The sequence below is a fragment of the Orbicella faveolata genome, unplaced genomic scaffold (assembly GCF_042242905.1).
Source record: "Orbicella faveolata isolate gen_17 unplaced genomic scaffold, um_ofav_v1 contig_13, whole genome shotgun sequence".
Lineage (NCBI taxonomy): Eukaryota > Metazoa > Cnidaria > Anthozoa > Scleractinia > Merulinidae > Orbicella > Orbicella faveolata.
In genome coordinates, this window is record NW_028301540.1 from 17,512,501 (window position 1) to 17,529,790 (window position 17,290).

Genomic DNA, 17,290 nt, shown 5'->3' on the forward strand with positions numbered 1-17,290 from the left:
GTAAGACATCCTTTGGTCCTCACAAACATTATTTAACGTTGTGTAAGCCAAGATATCCTAACAAAAGTTTATGCTACCTAGAATATGTCTGTGTGTTTTGTTGTGGAGATGGAAAACGCGTGAAGTCAGTGCTTGTCTCAACATAAAATATATATATTAGCTTAGAGTAAACGATGTTTTCATAACTTGTTTTAGTGATATTACTGATTTAGCGTAGGTAAAGATAGCTTAAAGAGGTCACCGTTTAATCATGCAATAACAGTGACATAAAACAAATTAAATAAGTATCAGGAAAACCGTCATTAAAATTATATAGAGTTTATCTTTCTTAAATTTTTAACCGGTGAGAACATATTTCGAGGGAGTTTTTCTTCTTGCAAGGTCATTAGAATTATATTATGAACATGCGAAAGATAGTTGGGGCTGAGATTTCATTTAAACCAGACCGGCAAGTGAGGAGAAACCAAGAGTATAGTGAACTAGGTGATAGAGGCATGATATAGCTCGGTACTCTCGGAACCAGCTAAGCCATGAAAACACTGATTTGTGCAACTGACTGCTCACTTAAGGAGATCTGGACAGTTCTTCAGCGCAACTAAAGAACATAAAAAAATTACTGTTAACTGTTTAGCCTTTAGTAACTGAAGGTCGCGGAATACGAAGTTTAAAATAATTCTAACGTTTTCAAACAAGAAAAAATTAAAGAAAAAATTTCAGATTTCAGATTTTTTTATTTTAAACCAGAACCAAAACCCTCAAGACTTGTTTGATAACTGGCATTGTGTTCATAATACACCATAAATCCAGCTCAGCTAGAACTTTTGTACTCATACTTGTTTGTGTTTCACATGTTGAGATTTAGAGTTGCACTTGGAAAAAATGACTTACAAAGCAGGCTGTGAAAATTTTTTAGCTTTTATAAGACGGTAGATTTAGTTTTACAGGTTCATAAAATGTGACCGCAGGGCGAAAAATAAAATGATTAGCAAAGTTATGTTACACGACTGAGTTATTTTAGACATTTTATTATCCGTCCGTCAGTGCTTAATTATAACATTGACTGGTACTTTGTGGTGTAGCCTCTTTCTAAGGAAAAATCATGTAAGCAAAGAAGCAAAGAATCAAAGTATCTTAAAATCCAAGGAAATAAAGACCCAAGGAAACAAACAAACTGCGGTAGTTTTCGCATTATGATGATAAATTAGTTGGAGATGGCTGTCCACTTAGCCAAAGTTTTCTACAATCCGGAACAAAAGTAGTTGGGACAGGTGAAGTGCATCACCTATCCCCCATCCCCCCTAGTCAGAGTTGGAAAAAGTCGCGTTTTTTTTTCAACAAAAAAGGGAAAAAATCTCTTGATTATCGACATTGTAAGTGGAAGGAGGGAAGAGCTTGCTTTGTGTCCCAACATTTTTGTCTGGGATTGTAGACATTCCCTTAGAGAATCAAAATTTGGTTAACCTGTCGACATTGTCCCTTTGCCAGGTAATTCAAGGATACCTGAAATTTTCTGTTCCATGCGACATTCCTGCACAACAAGAAGCAGACTAGAAGCGTTTCGTCTCTCATGTTATTTACACTGATGGTTAGCCTGCGAGATCGACTCTTGATCGAGCGGTCCAGGGTTCGAGCCCTGGCAAGGGTCGTTGTGTGTTGTTATTGGGCAAAACACTTGACTTTCACAGTGCCTCTCTCACCCACTCCTATCGATAGCTGCTTCACCCTTCAGAAACCCCGATTTAAGTGTCAAAAGCTATAAGCTAGTTGGGCTTAATTAAGTGGCTTCAATCTCTGCTTTACTATTACGACTTGTCTGCGTGAGTAACTGGTTTCCCAGTTCTTCATAAAACTGCCCGAGTTACGTACACTGATAATTTTGATGACCTCCTTTGTCGTTTAAAATGCAATTCAATGTATCATGTTTTTGGCCTTGTGAATCGGGAATAAACATTTTCAGAAGTGTTTGTAATAAGGAAGAAAATAAAAGTTACACCAGTCAGCTTTCATGTAAAGGACTTCTTCGATTATTTTCCAAGCATCTGCTGTCCTCACTAGATTGTATGAGTGAATATTTTTGCATTTTTAGCAAAGCTGTCTTGTTGGACAGATAGTAGCTGATGTAGTGGCGAATGTTTAAAAAAAGCACTAAAAGAGTTTAGATGTAAGCCAATTTTAGATATTTTTAACATATAAGCGACACATCTGAAAAATTTTGAGGGCTCTCCCTTGATTCAACAGAGACGAAAGAACTGATCAACAATGACACTCTTTGCAGTGGCGGATCCAGACCCTTAGCTAGGGGAGGCGGGGGGAAGTTTGCTTTCTCTGCCGTCTTTTCTTCCTTCGGCGATTTTTTTGTTTTTGTACCCAAAATAAGAGGGAGGGGGGGGGGGGGGGGGAGGTGTTGGGGGCTCCCGTGGATCCGCCACTGCTTCGCAGTATACATTCGAAGTTTTTTTCACACTGACTCTATTAAAACGTTAAAGCAACGTTTATAGTTACTTATACAAAGACGTTTCGACCGAACAACTTCAGTTTTCGTCGGTTTAAAAAGCCAACTGAAATTACTGACTATCTAACGGTTCAAAGTTCTGCGCGTGCTACGCCAGCGGAATTTAACGAGCGAACGCTGCGTGTCATAACAAATCACGTGAGTGACTTGTAAATATTTGGAATGTCAATATGTTCGTTGCCTGCACATGGTACTCTTCCAATATCTTGTTTTGGGATTAGTCACATTTTACCACTTACAAAGGCAATGATGAACACGAAACAAACGGCTTGCTCTCGGCATAAGAAACGTTTTAAAATTGAAATGTCAAAACGATCGATAACTGGTCAGTATCATAATTTCACAGTGTCGGCGAAAATAAATCTCTCATCAGTCAAATTGTATTACTTTACTGATCGTCATTTGCCTCATGAGCAGATGTAGTATCTGGTTTTAGAGGATCATTTCTGTTAATCTTGGCAAGTTGGCTTTGCAGAACATGGCTGAGTACCGCGGGGGATGATTGAAGTCTTGACCGGTGCCGGCTCCTTTCCTGATTTTCATTAAGTTCAATTTTAGGTAGAGCTAAACTCTTTCGATGCTTCAGCGGAGCAGGGAATTCCGGGCTCTTATCCTGTCTGTATGGCAAAGGCCACACCACTAGGCCTTGATTAGTGGTTTGTAAAGGCGGTAAACGTTTCAATTCAAGGAAACTCATGGGTGACTTTGAAGTGCACTCAGAGTGTCTCCGTTGATTCAGCTTTTCGTCTCGTTTGCTCGTGTCTGTGAGTACGTCTCCTTTATCGGCAACATGTGTGGCTACTGCACTTCTCACACTCAGTCTGTTTTCGCTGGTTTTTCCAAGCTCTAGAGCCTGAAGTTCTCGTTTCAATGAATCAAGATTTCGATGAATGTTTCGCATTTCTCGTTGCTCTTCCTTCGCTAGATTTCCCAGCGTGCGTCCAAGCTTTTCTTTTTCTCGTTCATTCTTTAGTTTCGCCTCCACAACATTTCTTATAAGTTTACGACGAAGAGCCTGCGCTTTCTCGTCATTTTCGTCATCTTCAGCGACTATCATGATTCAGGTCCACCGTTCTGTGTTACTGTACAACAAATGTATCGTGAGCTGGTTTATCTCATTAGTACTAACACATAAACGATCTTCGAAAATATAACTAGAGCTTTCACAAAATGTAAATCATTTATTTTGTTTTCAAAGAAAATCAATAATTAATTTGCTGCTACCAGTCGGGAGTTTTGTTTAATGAATGTTATTCGAGAAATACCATTCTTTGTGGTTTCTTGTTGAAAAAACATACTTCGGAAAGCATTTTGCGCCAAAATCTGATTTCTTCTTGTTAGAACTTTAGGAAGTTTTCTGTGAGCAATTTGGGAACCATTTGATGAATAGGTCCTTAAACAGGAACCAAATTTCCCACCAAATGAAGAAAAAATGGATAGCAGGTGTTTCACAGATTTCATAACGGGAACTGTTAACCAATGGGATCTTTTTAAAAATGACTGTTGTTATGCTTTTAAGCATAACAACAGTTATACGTCTTAAAAGACGTATAACTCTTTTTGAGCGGACTTGGCAAGCAATGTTTACCCAAGGATTATCACATTACACTCTGTTACGTCTCCAGATTGTGTCTAAACGAAGCAATAAAAAGATATCACCTGGCTTTTGCATATGTTAATTCAGAAGCCAAGAAACGAGAGAGATAATTTACCGTAATGGTTTTGTACAAAATTACTTCTCGAATGTTTCTTACAAACCAAAAAAGAAGGGATGGTTAAGGCCAAATCTTTTAAATCGAAAATCAGAACAATACACGTTTTAAAATCATAATAACACGGAAAAAAATAACTTGTCTGAGTAACAACAAGACCACAGTAAAACTTAGCAAAGGGCTAATTGAAAGTGAACTTCATATGGAGATAACAAAGTCCAGGGGAGGGAGAATGAGGAGAATCTCGCTATCAATAGTCAGTTCATTTGTTTAGGAAAAATGTGTTAACGCTAAAATGCATGTGACCTGACGTCACATATTCTCGGGCGAACTAACATTAATACCAAGAGGTACAAGACTTAGCAAATACAACACTCAGTAAATATTTTTATTTTGCTTAGCTTCTCTGATTTACAATATTAATGCAATGCCTGGTGACTGGCGCAATTATTCTGTTTGACTGTATATCGATAAACAACATTATCATATGGCTAGCTCCGTGAGCGGGCAGGATGAACCAAATCCTGCTCTGTGATTGGCTACTCGAGTGAGCAAAAGGGGGCTATTTTGCTCGCTCGGCAATGCCCGCCTCATTCCACAAGGACACGGTGGTCTGTACGCTATATAATAAATCCTTTCTTCACCAAACTTATTCGGTGAAGATGGCTGGATATCAGTTGCCGGCCAAGATCTTGTTTTGCGTGGACCTCAACTGGTCCAAATCCAGCCATTTTAGCGTGACCAACACTTGGTCATTAACCTATTTACATAACAGCAAACCTGAGTCTATAAATACAACAACAAATATATATATATAAAAAAACAAAAGTGCTGAATGTTATCTTTGTTTGACTCTTAGTGATAGCAATCGTTACACGCTTCTACCACTTCATAGAAACGAGGAAAGAAAAAATATCAAGCAGCTTATTCCAAATCAAACTCTTTCAAAGGAGATTTATAAACACAACGAACTCAGTGAATAACGTAACTGAAATTTTGACGACTTTCCCCAACCGTCTTAGATGACATTACGGAACAGAAATTTAAGAGAAACAGTACAAAATGCTATAAGAATCAAACAGAGAAAAAAATAACTTGTCTGAGTAACAACAAGACCACAATTGATCAGTAAAGCAAGCGGAACTTCTGTGTTAAATTAATGGAAAACCTGCCAATTTTAACGAAAGTAATTGCAAATATATTTCTACACATTATGAAATATCTTACTGTCTTACGGTTTATCTTGCTTCATGGTTGGAAGCAAAATTAAAAGATTTTTATTAAAAAGACATTCTAGTAAAACCGTTAAAGCTCTATGAAGTCCTTTCGGGGGGAGGGTGGGGGTTGGTGTATTAATTTTCAATACCTTTTGAGCAGGAGGTGTGCGGGAGGGTAGAGGGAGCTTTTAACAATCAGACGAGTGCTATGATAGCACCTGGGTCATGTTTAAAGTTTTTTTTCTGAAAAAATCAATGCCCGGGACAGATAGCTCATGTAATATTCGACAACGGTAAAACCTGTACCAAGCGCTCTGGGTGCTGGGTAGTATTGACTTACATAGCTGTTTGATCAAGTAGATCTTAATCGTCGGTCTTCTAGGCTCATGTCAAGTTTTTCAGTAAAATCAAATTCAAATCAGTTTGTACCATGAATTACGGTTTCTTGAAACATAAGCGTACATTTATCAGTTAGAGCAGCTCCTAACAATAAACGACATAGGACACTAGAAAAAGTGACTGCTGCATATAGAGAAAGATTGCAATAAATGACTGGTAAACACAGGATAGTTTGACATGTCATTACTTCTCTGTTCATTTATTGTGTTGGTTTGCTGAGAAATGGGTGGGCACAAGGGGGTATTATGATTGAAATTTCCAGTGCAGGGCTGAATAGAGAACAGAACTTACAAAAATGAAAGAGAGCAAGAAGGAGACTTAATAGAGCTTTTATGGTAATAACTGATTTGACACCATTTCCATTTGCTAGTGTGTAGTGTTGTTATAGAGGAAGCGTGGTGGACTGGTTACACAAAACTGACATGAGTTTCCCTCCCAACCAGCACGCTGGTGCTCAGGCCCCATGGTAGATCCTCGGTATGTCAAGGCAGGAGGATTGGGGAAGAGAAGAACTGGTGATGGTGGCGAGTTAGTTCCATTAGCCATCTTGAGTTCTTTACGCCATTTAAATCGCCTGTTTTTGAACCAAGTCTGCGGGACAAACAAAGAAAAATAAACCAAGAAAAACTTAGCCAAATGTGGTAAAAGAAAACATTGACGTTTTTTTAAATTTTATTTTACAATTCAAATGAGGTTCTTAAAAGAAAAAAAACTCACGAGTAAGTTCAGTGTCTGCGTGGAATATGAGTAATTACACAAGAACGTCAGGTCAAACCGCGCGATAGATCGATAAGGAACTGACTCATACATCACCGGTTTACAAACCCTATCTCCGTCTGCCGAGTCCTTAAACAAGTGTGATATAAACTACTGTTCTGGACATATTACTTGCTCTCGTATTCAGCGATCACATAAGGATAAAGATATTTTTCTCAATTTCTAAAACACGAAAGCATAATATGTACCTGCACAATGCCAGGAGAGAGTCCAATTTTGAAGGCCAAGGCGTCTCGTTCTTCGCCCGTTAGATACAAAGATGAAAGAAACGAGTTCTCAAGGGCAATTTTCTGGTAAATTGAAAATCGGGTGCGGGCAATCTTTGGCTTGTGAGCACCAGAAGCTGTGTCTTCACTCGGGAGAGATAACAACTGTCCTGGGGTAAAATAACAACAAATAATACAAACTTGTCATGGGCTATTAAAACTCATGAATTTCATCCGATCAGCTGCCATCATTGACTGTTTAAATATAGTGTTTCTGTTAAGGAACTATTCATCGTGAGAACAAGCGAGCATTCTAACGACATGTATTTCCCTCATTTAGTGTAAATACCTGAACTGAGCGGACGCCTTTATAAAGCGGACACGGGCACCTTAAAAGTGAGGCTTAAGTGCTTTAAACGGGGAAGGATGTGGGGAGGCTAATGAAATAATCAGTGAAAATGAGTCTTTGTGTCCTGAGATTGACTGGGATTTTGCTTTTTCTACGTTATCGACGTCATGGAAAGGGGGAACACTCCGGTCAGAAGTTAAGTCAACTTTGGAAAATGAGGCTTGAGAAACTGAAGGAATTAAAAAATCGACTATTTCTTCACCGGATGGCATATGCATTTTGGTTCTCAGCATTTTCATTGCGGTATCAGGATGTTCTTCTGTCACCGTCTTGGACACCAGCTCGTATCTCAATCACTTCTGTTATTAGCCGACTTGTTTGGCCGCGTGAAACTCGCTTTATGATATATGTTTAATTAGTATCACCCAACTAGTGGACTAATGCAAATCCTGCATTTTTATTGGCTACGCTACTAGGGGACTATTAGTAATAGTCATCGAGTAGCGAAATTGGCGCCATCGAGCGTGGCGCTTTCTTTCGTTTTATTCCCAAATAAATATTTCTTCAACTTGCATTTGCTAACTTTATTATTACCTTTTCTGTCCGACTAGTTGGGTGATACTAAAACAATTAGACCCTTCGCCCTCAAGGGCCACGGGTCAATAGCCCATTCGGCTTCGCCTCATGGGCTATTGACCCGTAGCCCTTGCGGGCTACGGGTCTAATTGTTAAATAACACTTTGATCAATTCAGCGCTTTAAACAAAATAATTAAAGACAAGGACATCGTTACAGTTTAGGCAAGTATCTCAAAATCATCCATCGCTGATCAGAATAGAATTTCGAAGCTTATAGGACGTATTCCATGAAAGCCCTTTTTAAATGGGCATAAGACTATTTCCTGAGGGTGCCCGCTTAACACAGCTTTTAGCTCCGTAAGCTGGTTGGTTTGGCCAACAAGAAGAATTTTAATGAAGTTTGTACCTTCTGAAACCACTTGTCCGCCGGCGAAGTGCAACGGTATATACAAAAACTAATCCGCCATTTTACATGTAAACACCTGTTTGCCGAGGAAGCGAAATTTGTCCTTCCCTCCCAGCCTGCTTTGCTCTCCAAATTCTTCAGTTTCGTGCTTGTCCGCTCGCTTCGCTGGCCGGATTTTTTTCCGCCCTCGCCGGGAGCCTGTTTGCTATGCGGCTATTTCTCTTCCATTGGCCAGGTAAATACAATATACGTTTGATGTGCTTAAAAATTGCTAGATAAATAATTAGGCTAGGTTCTATTTAATGTAATTTGTTGTTTTTGGGTGTGGTCAAGAAAACCCAAGAAAAGAAAAGTTAAGTTTCGTATTCGAAAAAATAGTCTTTTGAGCGAGTTTGGAAAAGATCAGTTGGGTAAGTGTGTTGTTGAGAGTGATGTTTATTTGCTGTAACATCCATGTAAAGGAATTTGCGAATAGGAGCAATGATTGTGTCTGACCAAGCTGCAGCTGATTTCCCCCCAGGAAATCGAGAACGATGTTATTTTGTTTTCCTCACGGCCTCTTCTGCCATTTGAATAATAGAGAAGGTGGTATTAAGATAATATTTTAATTATGAGACAATTTGATTTTTTCGAGTCAGTTGAAATAATGTTAACATCAACGATTTGGTATGTAAATATCGAAGCAGGAAATTGACTCGATATTGCTGGCTATACTTTTTCTCTCAAGCAGAGTACAACGAAAGCATTGAATTTCATTTTTTCAATTCTGAATGTTCTCAATTTCTTCGAAAGCGTTCTGTAACCCGTTTTTGGAGAAATTATGTAGTTATAGCTGCATAGCACTAAACCATTTTATTTCAACTTAGGTATAGCATCCTCGTTAACAATTAATATCGATATAAATTACCAGATCCATGACCAGCGACTGAGATACTGAACTCTCCCCTACGATTGCTCTATGTATTTGTTTTCCGCTTAAGTTAAGAAAAAACCTTTCGATACTCCGTTTTTATGGAGTGAACGACGTTGATAACATTTGTCTCGCGGTCAGCAAAAGCTCGGAAACAAACGATGAACATACCTTGATGTTAAGAGACTGATTTTCGTTTTCTGCTATAGAAAAATAAGTTGGAGCGCGACTGAATCGCAAAGAACGTCGATGTTTTAGCATGCATTCCGCTGTTAGTTTCATTGAACAAATCAAACCTGGACTCTAACTTACCCTCCTCCAGCAAATTCTGACTTGGCGCAGGCGTCGGTTTTTCAACATTCAAGAAAACACATTCTTCATCAGGAGACAGACCTAATTTCTCGGCAGCAGTTTTGTTCATCATACTTGCGTCCTCCGGCAGATTGACGATCGTCCAGCAAAGTTGAATCTACTTTAAACTGGACATGTTCAGTGCTTAACACCCATTGGTTAGTCGATCGCTGACGTAAGAGAGAAGGGAATGTTTACTTTGTGACGTCAGATGAAATATGCTACATAATTCACGGAGTTTAAAATGTCGATAAGATCATTGAAACTAATAGTAAAAAAAACCAGTCATTGAGAAATACCTACGGACAGTAAAATCACAAGTAGAATCACACAGATTTCTCATTTATTGTCAGTTTCCAATCACAACTCGCTTATTCTGTGTTTGTTATGCAATATGCCAATACGTCATTAGGCAAAAGAGAATTATAACCAACCAATCTTGTGAGATCGCTTTTCTTAAGACTTCTTACAATTTGGGGAAAAACAATATTAAGTCTAACATGAAACGAAATGCCGCAGCCAACATCCCTTGTGCTAAACACTGAAAAATAAAATAGCGATTCCAGTTATTAAGTGTTGGACTCCAAATACTAAAACAAGATAAAACAACATTGGAGGTCGAGGGGTGAGGATGAGGAAGTAGTCAAATCGAATTGAACCCATTCGCTTGTCTTAAGATCATGCTTCTGCCATCCTGACCGGTGGCAACCATAGCCAGGGAATGGAAAAAGAGCAAATCGTTCCTCGCTTTCCCATGGCATCATCAATTCTACTTGTGATACTACGGTTTTAAAACTTGACCCCGATAAATCTGGTACCCGAATACCGTAAAATGCCGCTTATAAGCCCTGGGCTTGTACAACTTCATAAGCGCTTTTAGATGGGCTTTTAAACGGTGGGGTTTGTATCTGAGGGGGCTTATAGCCGAGGGGCCTTATATCCGAGGGGGCTCATAACTGGAATAAAACAATCGTTTCGAAACGAGCTGTAGCTGTGTTGATCGAAGTAGGTTTTTCATTTACTGTTTTTTAATCCGGGTTTTTAATTAAGCTTTAGAACATAATAAACGAATTCACCACAAAGAAAGCTAGAACGGGGCCTTTTTATAGCCGGGGGCGGGTGGCTCATAACTGAATGTATTTTTGGTTTACAGGTAGATGGGCCCTTAACCGGGGCGGGGGGCTTATAAGCAGCAGTTAACGATACTTCAAGTGGAGGATATCTGCTCGCCATACACTAATAAGCTTGTCCCAATGGAATAATTTCATCGCTGTTAAATGAACTTTCTTGTAGTGAACAACACGATCTGAAACTTCGTTCCACGTACAGCTCATGGTACGGTCAGTTTGTGTGGAAGCGTGTAATAATCACTTGGCTGGACGGATCATGACTGCGTGTTGACATAGATCTTATTAATCAAGCTTGCTCGGTTCTTTACTGGGAGAATATCGGCCCTCGGTCCGTACTGTCAAGACCTCGGGCCGATATTCTCCCAGTAAGGAACCGAGCAAGCTTGATTAACAAGAGATTTAATACACGACTAAAAATGTCACGATCACGATCAAACTTCAAGCGCGCAATTCTGATTGGGAGACGGCTAGGCCAATACTCACGTCTGATGTCAAACAAAACGGGGGAAGGGAAAGAGAGTGGGAACAAAAGAAAAAAGAATATTTTATGTGAAAGCAGGTTATTTCAGAAACGTAAGCCATACAACTACAGAAAATCTTCAAGAGTGATCATGTGGGAAGACAGACTAACTTTGTCAGGGACCAGACAAAGCTCGGCCAGATGTACATGTATGTCTGACCATTAATAAATCCGTGACGCGTAAACAACAATTTCACGTTCAGTGATCAGCAAGGCAGTAACTTTGTTTATATCTACGACAGGAAGAAAACGGCTTTGAAAAATGGTTAGGATCGGGTCCGGGGGGGGGGGTACTTTGGGAATTTCTGGGTGGGAATGTGCCGCTGTGACCCACCCTGGAACCCTCAGCCTATACCAGAGCTGGTTCAGCTGAATGTTGCTAACCTATACTAGAGTAAACTCCCCAAATCCCCCCATCTACTGACACTGTTGAGGCTGATTTGCGTAAATTTAAACTTGCCGATTTGATTTTTTTTTATATTTCTGAGTGGCAATTTCTGGTTTCCTTACTCTAGATAAAATCTTCAACCAACCAGTCAGTTTTGTGAAAAATGATACCCTATTCTAGATCCAAACGCTCTGATTTATATACCCTATCCTAGAGTAAACTGCTTGAAAACCATACCCTTCACAGCGGCACATACCTATGTAGCCCATATATGGCAGTGCCCACCCACCCCGGGGATCGGGTTTAGATAGACTGCAAGGAACTAAGGGAAGTGTAGAAGTATACACATGCACTGCAAACGTATTGACAGACACTGTTTAATCTAAAATTTCAACATAAATGCCGTGTGTGACTTCAATGATGTCACTCTTGATCAACTCCCCTAGTTATCTGTCAGGGAGGGGAGAGTTCAGAGACCAGACTACATCATGTAACACCATGTAAAGAGTTTTATTACTGTACTGAGCTATCCCTAAACACTTAGGTCAGATACTTGCAGATTAAAAGACATTTTGTAAAAAATTGTACCGTATCCATATTGATTTTTTTGTGTTTACATGTCCTTTGAAATTCATTATATACAGCATTGTTTAACCACGTAAGACTTTTGAAGCATTTAACCGTCACATTCATCTTTCCAAGTGTATTCTGTCAGTTGTCTCTTATCTGAAACAGATACAAACACTGTTACAGGGCGGCAGTCTTCACTTGTACACACTGAAGAGTTACTAAAAACCAGAATCTAACAGTAAATGAGTCAAATCAAATACACGAAAGCAGTACATTTAAGACAGGTAGTACATAACACATAGTAATCCCCCGCCTGGTGGCAAGGAACTCAAGGAATATGAAATTTAACTGAAAGTTGCCTGGCTGCCGAGGATTCGCTGAACAATCAATTAAATGTTATCAAATTACAAAGATCTCATTACCTGGTATTGGCATATAATTAAGAAAGACTTTACTAGAAGCACCATCCACATCAATTGTGGTTCCTGTTATATAAGACGCAGCAGGAGACAAAAGGAAACTAACAGCTCCTGCTACCTAAAAACATCACAGTGTTATGGTATTAGTATTAAAGAAACTGTTGGCTTGCCTCAGTGGGCACGTGAAAAACTTAACTATTTGTTAGCTTGGGGTACAGTTGATTCAGGTAAATTATCCTCAGTAGCAAATTAATGGAGTTAATGTTTTGAGCATTGGTTCTTTTTCACAGCATTTTTTGCTGCAATGAAAAGCAAGCAATTGAAACATCAGCTTTACTAACTCCATACAGTGGTCAATTTACCACTATAAAATTAGCTAAGTATGCTAGAATGCTTCAATAGACTTTACTAATCTGACACTCACATTCTAATTTCAAATCTAGAGCAGTCAAAATAAAACCTTTAAAAAGTTTGTCTTTGACAAGGGTTCAATACTTGTAGCGGGCAACCATCTACAATAAAATATCAGTGAACTGACAAGAGTAGGTAGAATTAGGTGTCAAGAAGACCAAGCTTTACAACATAGTTGAATGTTGTTTTCAGAGTTTTCAATCTTCTCCTAGGTAGTGAGACTTGCTTTGAGACATTCCAAGGATGATTGGGCATGAAGCATGACGGTCAGTGCCTCTTATAGTTAATGGTGACAAAACATAAGTCAATGGACAAACATTAGCCCTGAGATTAAATAGTTTATCTTAATTCCATCTGTCCTGCCTGGGACATACATGTAAGGCCACATTTAATTCTTACTTCTGCTGTGGTTCCACATCTTTTAGCTGGTAGTACGGCTTTTAACTTTTGAAACAGCTCAGAGTCTGGATAATTCTGTGCTGCAGTTTCAGAGTACACCACACCCTATATTGAAACAAAAGCTCAAACTATGTACAAAATTTAATGTAACCTCTTTTGAACATCAAATGAATATAAAAAACTTGGCACCTGAAAAGGGTCAACAAACCAAACACTGATACTACTTTGATTATCAGTCGAGTAAGGAGCGACAAAAGTCTGGGGATTGGGTTTTAACGTTCAACTTGTGTTGTTGTCATGGGCAACTGGCTCCATTTCCAGTGACAACATGTTGGCCTTTGATGTCATTGAGGGCAAAGCATGGGAAATTGCAGACAACGAAATTGTTACTGTTGGAAACCAGGAGAGTTGTCTGTGGCAACGCTGCAATTTTACACCCAAAACTTTGTCACCAAAGCTCTGTCGTGCCTTACTCAACTGATAATGGTAGAAAGCTACTGAATGAATCAAAAAGATTCGGAAAAGACTAGATCTTGTCTTCTTTATGCTGAGTAAAGTTTAATGTAAATGCTACTTTTGTCATTTAGAGCCTCTATTGTACTTCAGATACATATGTACAATAACACCTTCAGTGCAAAGGGGCTGTCTTTTTGAAAGTAGTCTTGAAAAGAAAAGATCTCATACTCATTTCTCTGTCAAAAAATAAACAGATCTGCAATTACAATACTGAGTTATACTGCCACAGACTGCCACCAAGTTTCAATGAATGATTCTCTCGAAAGTGAAGTAAATATACTCCTTCATACTACACACAAATGTACAAGGTAAGCATGTGTATACAGACAAACAGATCAATACCATCTAACATACTGGGGCCACACAGTTGATCCTGACTCCATGGCCTATCCACTCAAGAGCTAAACTCATTGTTAAATTGTTAACTCCAGCTCGTGCTGCACCAGTGTGCCTGCACATGAAACAAAAATAACATGACTAGTGTACTGACATGTTAAAATAATCTATGGTTTATCCCCTTGCTGACAAAAATTCATGATGTCCTGATAGGGAGTAAGCTAGGCTTCCATTTCTCACAATGGTAGCAAAGTACAATTGCAAGTTTTTCTTTCCTCACTGAACACGAGTTTGATTTGGTATGTTCTTTTTATTTTTGCTAACAAAGACTTTAGGGAAAGATGTTTCTTGTTTAATTTGCAGAGGTGAGGAAATATTTTCTTTTTTTTTAACTTAATTATTAAGAGTGTTACAACAAGTGATTGTGAATGAAAAAAATAAGTCATGACTCGTGACTACTGTATTTCAGGCCAACTCAAAGAATAGAAAAAATACTTACGCCATCCCCGGAAAACCTTTGCTCATGTCCACAATAATGTTTACAATAGAGCCACCATTGTCACCCATCCACAATCTGAAAGCTAAACAGCCACACATGACCAGAAATATACTTCAATGCAAAATAGACAACTATATGGCAATGACAAAATCAATCCAACTTGCAAAGAATAGTCCAAAAAATAATATAAATCATGCTACGTTGCACATTTTCCTTTTAGCAGTGTTGAAAAACTGACAGAGTGTCATAAAGTTTGGTAGAAAACATGAAAGTTACAAGTACGACCTACTTCATTTGGGAAAATCATGTACTGCATGAATAAATTAATACCCCTTCTCTTATGTCTCTATTAGCAACTCTCAAAATTAGCAAAAGGAACTATAACTCCGACCAGGCTTTGAAGGAAGGAGGTGATTGTGTGGTACTTGCCACAACAATGCACAATATGCTAAAATCCTAATTAAATGCCTCCATTGAAAAACACCCCATCTCAATAACCAGGACAAACTTGTAATAAATTTCCTGTAGACTACTGACTGTTATTCAAGTAAATACACTGTACATGTATGTTTTGCGACCAGCATTGTAGATCCAGAATCAGAAAATTATTGTCCATATCAATTATTCTGAATGTTAATTGTCACAAATTCTCCGCAACAAGAATCATACTTGCATAGCATTAATGAATTTGTACCTTCTCTGCAACACAGAAATGTTCCATTCAAGTTAGTATCTATGACAGCTTTCCAACCCTTAGAGGACATGCTTGAAACAGGTGACATGAACTGGCCTCCTCCATTATTCACAAGAAAGTCAATTTTTCCATAAGAGGAAATGGTTTCCTCCATCAAGTTAGTTACCTAAAATGCAAAGCTGTGTTTACAGTATGCAATATATAACTTATGCAACTTTCTTTTTTAACAGTGTAACAAAAAGACTTGCCTATGGCTAATTACTCTACAGATTTATTATTCTCTCCAGTAAATCTGCACAAGCGACTCAATAGCAAAAGTATACACCATTTATCATTTCACATCTCAAAGGGAACATACTTAATAAAATATGTGGGTAAATGCCATCGGCAATAAGCAGAAATGTAGTTTAAATTTACATCAGTTTAATCAGTAAAACCTTTTGACATCACATCAATTTCCAAAACTATACTGGAAAATTAGGGACCTCATTCTCTCTTGGCCAAGATGCAGGAATCAAAGATTACAAGGGGTAGGGTAGCAAAGGGAGAGGAGGTTGTGATCACACTTCATGTACAAACTTGAACAGAATTCATGGGTCACACACAATTGTAGCTGCTTTTAAAAATGATTCTTAAAAAGAGGGGGGCGGGAAGGGGGAGGGGGGGCAGTTCAGTTGAGCCTGCCAAAGAACTTTTCAAGAGTCAGGTCATGCCCTGGGTGGGGGGGGGGGGTTACTGCCATATATGGGCTATATAGGTATGTGCTGCTGTGAAGGGTATGGTTTTCAAGCAGTTTACTCTAGGATAGGGTATATAAATCAGAGCGTTTGGGTCTAGAATACGGTATCATTTTTCACGAAACTGACCAGTTGGTTGAATATTTTATCTAAACTAAGGAAACCAGGAATTGCCAATCGAAAATATAAAAAAAATAAAATCGGCAAGTTTAAATTTTTGCAACTCAGCCTCAACAGCATCGATAGATGACTATCATAAAACACTACTGGATATTATTGACTGTCAAAAGTCGGGAATCAGATGGAAATCGGTGGCTTTAATACTGGTTACTCTAGTATTGGGTCGGAAAATTCAGCTGAACTAGCTCTGGTATAGGCTAAGGGTTACAGGGTCCCAGCGGCACATCCCCACCCAGAAATTCCTAAAGTACCCCCCCCCTCCCCCCCGGGGGTCATGAAAGATTTTGTTTGCGAGTTTTTCTGTATATTTCTTTTCATGGCTTGGTTTTATGAAACATTTTCTTTGTTGTTTCTTGTGCAAGACTTATTTTACCCTCCTGCCCCCTCAAAATCATATAAGAAAGTCCACTCTGAAAACCAACTTAGAGATCATCAAGAGAGCACCTTTATTGTCTGAATAAGCTTAATTAACCATTCGCAGAGCCTTAACCTGCGTCGTGCGTTTTTGTCATAAGCTCCTGGCTCGGGAGATTGGGCAACCACTCCCCACGTTTACGACTCAAAATAAATTTACCTTACCTTACCTTACCTGTAGCTCTTCTCTGATGTTACACGGCACAACTTTAACCTCTGAACTGCTGGAGGGCTGTATGTAACGTGACAGTTCATCAGCCGCTTTCTGTAGTCTGTCCTCCTTTCTTGACGAGATCACAACTTTGCTGCCAAGATAAAGTAATTCTCTAGCTATTGCCTTTCCAATACCCGTACCACCGCCAGTAACAATTGCCACTTTCCCTTCAAATAACCCTGCCCGAAATACTGATTGCATCGTCGATTGTATCTTGCTGGAAAAAGGGCGCGCGTGTCACGCCCGCGACCGCGCGGGATCAGTGAAGCGCATGACCGAATGATCGAATCGCAGAATAATCGCAGGCGCTTTTGAGAAACATTCTTGGCGTTGTGCATTCTCGTCCCCAGTGCTACTCGTCTTAAAATGTCGTTGCGAGCTTCCGACCACGTGACCAATAGAAACGGAGGCTCTGGGAACGAGAATGGACGTTATTATGTGAGGCTA

General features: G+C 39.2%; 3 protein-coding genes across 3 annotated transcripts in view; 1 reads left to right on the forward strand and 2 right to left on the reverse strand.

Moving 5' to 3' along the window:
• LOC110055457 (uncharacterized) overlaps positions 1–1,171 on the forward strand; it is an 8,454-nt gene extending 7,283 nt beyond the window's left edge. Inside the window, exon 8 of the mRNA XM_020761879.2 lies at positions 1–1,171. This exon is cut by the window's left edge and continues 1,184 nt beyond it. The gene's annotated coding sequence lies outside the window, so the exon portion shown is untranslated.
• Positions 1,172–6,206: 5,035 nt separating this feature from the next.
• Positions 6,207–9,489, reverse strand: LOC110056134 (homeobox protein ceh-1-like). Its single transcript, XM_020762617.2, has 3 exons — positions 9,378–9,489; positions 6,806–6,993; positions 6,207–6,431 (listed from the first exon to the last, which is right to left on the reverse strand). The coding sequence occupies exons 1-3, from the start codon at positions 9,487–9,489 to the stop codon at positions 6,207–6,209; spliced, it is 525 nt and encodes a 174-aa protein (XP_020618276.2).
• A 2,456-nt stretch (positions 9,490–11,945) lies between these two features.
• Positions 11,946–17,118, reverse strand: LOC110054341 (peroxisomal trans-2-enoyl-CoA reductase-like). The gene is made up of 7 exons (XM_020760762.2): positions 16,805–17,118; positions 15,299–15,464; positions 14,605–14,686; positions 14,124–14,220; positions 13,254–13,358; positions 12,447–12,561; positions 11,946–12,180 (listed from the first exon to the last, which is right to left on the reverse strand). Exons 1-7 carry the CDS (start codon positions 17,042–17,044, stop codon positions 12,131–12,133), a joined length of 855 nt encoding a protein of 284 aa, XP_020616421.2. The 5' UTR covers positions 17,045–17,118; the 3' UTR covers positions 11,946–12,130.
• Between the last annotated feature and the right edge of the window lie 172 nt (positions 17,119–17,290).

What these genes read in the sequence shown, in the direction of transcription:
- LOC110054341 (XM_020760762.2), bottom strand. Translation starts at nt 17,044, where the DNA reads ATGCAATCAGTATTTCGGGCAGGGTTATTTGAAGGGAAAGTGGCAATT. An exon ending in AAAGGTTTTCCGGGGATGGC is followed by an intron (nt 14,221 to 14,604) that starts GTAAGTATTTTT and finishes TTTCATGTGCAG; the next exon opens with GCACACTGGTGCAGCACGAG. An exon ending in GATGTGGAACCACAGCAGAA is followed by an intron (nt 12,562 to 13,253) that starts GTAAGAATTAAA and finishes TGATGTTTTTAG; the next exon opens with GTAGCAGGAGCTGTTAGTTT.
- LOC110056134 (XM_020762617.2), bottom strand. Translation starts at nt 9,489, where the DNA reads ATGATGAACAAAACTGCTGCCGAGAAATTAGGTCTGTCTCCTGATGAA. An exon ending in TCAGAATTTGCTGGAGGAGG is followed by an intron (nt 6,994 to 9,377) that starts GTAAGTTAGAGT and finishes ATTTTACCCCAG; the next exon opens with GACAGTTGTTATCTCTCCCG. An exon ending in TCTCTCCTGGCATTGTGCAG is followed by an intron (nt 6,432 to 6,805) that starts GTACATATTATG and finishes TTTGTCCCGCAG; the next exon opens with ACTTGGTTCAAAAACAGGCG.